General features: G+C 41.1%; 1 protein-coding gene across 3 annotated transcripts in view; it reads left to right on the top strand.

Annotated features, from left to right (window-relative positions):
- The window catches only part of LOC118427249 (transcription factor Dp-2-like), a 27,722-nt gene extending 23,487 nt beyond the window's left edge, over positions 1-4,235 (top strand). For all 3 annotated transcript variants that reach the window (XM_035836907.1, XM_035836906.1, XM_035836908.1), the window contains 2 exons: positions 127-286; positions 1,345-4,235. In XM_035836907.1, the coding sequence (XP_035692800.1) occupies positions 127-286; positions 1,345-1,486 (302 nt within the window). In that variant the 3' untranslated portion in view covers positions 1,487-4,235. The remainder of the gene's footprint in view (positions 1-126; positions 287-1,344) is intronic.
- Positions 4,236-5,237: the final 1,002 nt, after the last annotated feature.

The raw sequence follows: 5,237 nt of genomic DNA, 5'->3' as shown, positions 1-5,237 counted from the left end.
ATTCTCCTAGGACAAACTCCGATCGTGATCTCTCCTAGGAGAATCGGCGATTCTACTGGATCGTGATCTCTACTGTGACATATACAAAAGAGATTTCAGCTCTTGCTTTCTTTTTCTCCCACCCAGAGATGGCCAGAGGAGCCAGTACCAGTACCTCCATAATCGCCGGTCCCAGCGGTATCAAGGCGGGGGCGTCCACCACACAGTTCACCACGGCAACGGCTACCATGGCAACAACCGTGAAGCCACTCCCATCTGCAGCAGCTGCATCGTCAGCTTTGTCCAGGTTAGCATATGATAATTGATATACGGTAGACTAGATACCAAAAATCATGAAAATCCGTTATTTCTTTCTTGAGTTACCCTCTTTTTACAAAAATACCCCTGCAATTTCAAACCTAGTCGCAAGTCGCCCAAACTTATGTCCTTCTTCACAAGCACAAGAGCTATCTGACACCCAAAAATCCATAGCTTGTTCAGAACGCAAGATATCAAAACATGAAGTTCCACTGCAGTACCAAGGGAAACAGCCATGGGGCCCAAAATCCAATTATTTACAGCTTTCGTCACACCCCACCACCACAGTATTGAGACAAACTCTGTCTCTTTTTCAATCTGGTAAATCTCGTTTTGAAGTTTTCTGTGCTGATGGTATTAATTATTATGTGACAATACACAGTTTTACTGCTTTCTCTGCTTAGTACTCAGCACTGAGAAGAAAAAGTACCCACAAGAAGTGCTTTGACAACTGTGTGGCCTAAGGGCTATAGAATATAGGCACCACCCTATGTGCCTAAAGACATTGGAAGATGCGTATGATGCATTCTTCTTTCAGGTTTTATTACAGATATTTCTATCGTGATGAATTTTGAGGAATAAACAGAAATTTTAGTGCTGTCTGGCTTTGTAAGAGAGAAGAGAAAGTTGTTTGTGTGTAGCCTGGGTACCACTCCTATGTTTGCTTCTGCTACCCATTTGGGAATGGTTACTGTATATTCAAGTCTTTTTCATTTAATGAGCAAATGAAGGAATGGGTTCTTGATCGCTCGTTTCATGATAACAGACCCTCCTGCAAGCGGACAGAGGGTGTTTTGGGTGTTGGAATGCCTGTTCCTCGCCCTTGAACTAATTCCTGAATTCTCTCATGTGTAGGGACCAATCAGCACCCTCGTCCAAAATTTGGATGATTCCAGACGTTAGAGATGTCAAGGTTCCCAAATAGAATAGCAGAGAGGCAACTGTATGTAGTGTATGATAAATGTCGGAGTGAACTATTATCTGTAATGTATCCAGGCTAGTTTGTGTTGTGATCAGGATTTAATTGTTGCTACCTGTTCTCTCTAGGTTGCCAGTAAATGTTGACCAAGAAGTTGCCATGGCAACGGCGGGCGGACGGGCCGTATCGCGCCAGTCGAGCATCGGGTCTTCGAGAGGCGAGACGCCATACTCGGACGATGACGATGACGACTACGAAGACGACAACTAAGACCGCTGTTTGGGGTTGCCATGGAGACAGTGTACACTGTTGCCATGGAAACTAGTTTTGGTTGTCATGGTGATTTGTTCGTTGTCAATTCTATATGTCACTCAGGTTGAGGGGAAATGAATGGGACTTTCATTGAAATGGGTCAGTTTAGGGGGTATTCGGTTGCTATGGTAATATAGCAACAGCGTGTTTTTCTTGTTTGTCAGAAACAAGGCTACTTAGGGTCATCACCATGGTAACGACCCCACTTATTCCCACGGGCCTTGTCATGACAAGTGATTGTTGTTGCCGAGGCAACGGCATGCCACCCGATCGGCGGTGGATGGGTTTCTACAAGCATTTTTGTAGATTGTATACGTAGATATTTTAGACGATTTGTACTGTGTTGTATGAAAATGCAGTTATCAGATGAGAATAACAGACTTGAACTTGAACTCTTCATGTTTGTTTGCCCAATGCAAGCAGAAATCCACACACTTCTTGTTAATTACAGTGCTCTGGTATTTTACCTTAAAATGCCTAGAGCAACATAAAAGGGGTCTAACACAAGGGAAGGCCTTTCAAGATTAAAAAAAAAGACACCGCAGGAAAATCTATTGTCTGGTAGTGTGTGGATTTTTGTGAATCGACATTTAAGGTTTAGATAAAAAGAAGAAGAACCATACTTGAGAAGTTTTTGATGAAATCAAAATGAACCTGTACAGATTGTAGTTAATTCCGGGGTGAGACTTTACGTATGGAGGGAACCTGTAATAAATATGCCACTGGTATGGTGTACTGTAATGTAGAGATGTCGGACAGAACCACTCTTGCAGGGGGGGGGGGGGTGTACAAAGTTGTGAAGTAGTTTCACCTAGGCTGGGTCAAAGTCAGAGTAGAGAGAGAAAAAAAGTTACTAAAAAATAAACAGTTGAAAGACCTGTTTTTAAGACATTGGAACACTTCGTGATTGAAGAAAGAGAGGTATTTTTTTGTAGTCAAAATGGAGGTGGATAGAAAGATTATGACAGCATTTAATTAGTGGATTTGCTTGTTGAATTGCAGACATGTTTAAAACCAATCTTTCCAAAGAGAACCTTTGTAAATGAGGGCACTTAAAATAGGCACTAATCCTAATTTGTAATTTATCTGTGTTGTTGTCATGCTCACTGTGTTCCCAGGATACTAGCCTGACCACCCCTACCGAATAGTGTACTGATCCAGAATCAAACAATTTTGGACAGAATTGTGGGTCGTGCCATTGTGTAATTGGGAGTTATGTAGTAATGGTAAATAGCTTCCTAAATGGACGTGTTAAAAGAAAAAATAATTGCATGGAACATGGTGTTCAAAGTTGTTTGATTTTGTATCAGTGGTAGGCATATGAAAGGTGGTAGGGTTAAGTTAACCCTTCCCTTGCCGAGGTACCTTGTAACTGGTACAGGTATGGTGCCATATGGCAACCTCGGTAGGGGGACGGTTAAGTAGTTAGGAGTATCAGTGAGTGTGTTTGGTACTAGCAGTTTGTATTTTGTGGAATTCAGCACCCCTGTCCCCTATCTGAACCTGCTCACCCCCGTCCTCCACATGGTATAGCCCATCTTTTTGATGTGGATGACTCAACTTACACTTAATTAACATAACTTAATTGGAAAGGAAGTCTTGGTTTATGTGGTCTTACTGAGTAATCTTACAATCCACATAAAACCTGAACTTTCTATTAAAACTACCAATTGTTACAGTCACCCAATTCCACTGTAATACTTGTACAAAGAGCATTTATTTTTCCTTGTGTTGTCCTGTAACGTTCTTGGCTAGAATGCTAGTGAAAGCTTGTCCTTAAAACGCTATATTGTTCCGTCAGAAACTCTGGCTCTGAATCAGTGTGAAACACTCGGCAAACCACTTTGCTACTTAAAAACAACACAACTTTTATCAGAGATGTATTCACTTTACTAGTCAATTCAGTTCATTCCATATAAACATTTGAAGTGTATGTTCCCTCACATATGCTTCAAGAAGACTTACTATAGAGTTCAGTTGTTGGTTTCCTATGTACTCGGCTGAAACAAGCAAGTATAAGGCCTATCTGTACAAATTTAAAACAAAAATGAAACTGATAACATTATACCACAACTTAGAGATGATTGCTTTGGAACCTAAAAAAGCCTACAAGAACCAAATGGAGTGAAATACTGACATCTAGAACACCTTGACACTCAAATGTACATGCTATTTTATGGCTAAATGTCCCTGTATTACACAGGGAAGGGATTTAGGGACATGCTAGCTTCCTATTGGTCAGCAGAGTGTAATGTATGCATGATAGCACTGTAGGATGCTCTCCTGTAATTGGTCAGTTGATTGTACACATGGTAATTGCTGGCTCATGATTGGTCCAGAAACAACCCGAGTTGTGGCATCACCTAAATCAGCACAAAATTTTGTCACATCTTGCACTTTTGTCGTAAGATGTGTCATTTGTAACTCAGATTTGTCTTGCATCTTATTTTTAGACATGTTTAGCCTTTTGTTGGTCTTATTTGGAAGTCATTCCTACAACTTGTGTCCTTGGTTTACACATGTTTTTGAGTTTTTTGCTTTTACTTTCTCGTTTGCTGTGTCGTTTTTCTAAGTTGAAAATGTCGGCAGATTTAACTACCCAGAGTGCTTTTCCGTTTGCTGTCCCATGGTGCATTGCAGGATTTTGTATTTATACCCACTGTACCCACTGAAGATGATGTGTCCTAAATTAAACATGAGAATCTTTTTTTCTGCTTGTGTCTCGTTTTCTTGTGTACTGACAAAGTATCATAGCATAGATGGTATATTTTAGACTTGTATGTTATGGTCTGGACGAGGGGTGGGTACCGGTACAGAAAATTCAGGTCCAAAGGATCAGGTCCGGACCTGATTCAGTATGACTCATAAATCTGTTTGGTGGAGTATTAGACTTACGCTGGCGTTTTAAAATCCTACAACGCTAACTGCACCTGTACGAATGTACGATTGGCTGTAAAACTTGGTAGAAGTTACTATAAACTCTACTTCACTCTTGTTATTTTCTTCCACCTGCAAGCGCCAAAACGTGTGAATGTCTGATAAAATAATCTGTTAATTTTCTAAACTGTCCAACAAACAGTCCACCGATTTTTTCAGGTCCGGTTTTTCTGGACCGGTCCAATATGAAAAAACAGTTTTGTACCGGTATGCTGTACCGATACCCAGCCCTAGTCTGGATATATTGCTCTTGGGCACATAAACAAGAAGTATCAGGTTCTCGCACTATATAGTACTTTTTTTTTCACTGCATACATGTGTAGACAGGTTCTGACTAAAATAGCAGGAGTTGACTTGTGAATTTTCGTAACGTTATATTGGCGCGAGGTAGAAATGATCTGGTTATTAATAGATGAGATCAATTAGAGGTTACATTTTTAGTCTATGTCACCTTTGAAGGTAGTTAGGACCTAAGATATGTTGAAATTGTACGGTCTGACGTCTCAAACCTTCGGGCAGATGTCTTTCAAAGGCACGGGGAGCTGGAAAGCGCCTCACGTCTGCTTGGAGATCATAACTTTGTACACATACAAGAGATTTGCAGGAGATTTGAATCTCCATTAGGATGCTGGGTAGAACAATTTCAAAACTGGACCAGTGTCACAAGCCCGAAAGGGAAGAAGTGGTACCCTAACCTCTGCCGTTACAGACCGACTTGGAATCCAGTCTACCGTGGGTTGGCCAGGCCCCCTTCGGGACAGGAGAATCTTTC

The sequence above is a fragment of the Branchiostoma floridae genome, chromosome 12, assembly GCF_000003815.2.
Source record: "Branchiostoma floridae strain S238N-H82 chromosome 12, Bfl_VNyyK, whole genome shotgun sequence".
NCBI classification, from domain to species: Eukaryota; Metazoa; Chordata; class Leptocardii; order Amphioxiformes; family Branchiostomatidae; genus Branchiostoma; species Branchiostoma floridae.
Note: the sequence above shows the minus strand (reverse complement) of the source record. Positions and strands in the feature narration are given on the sequence as shown.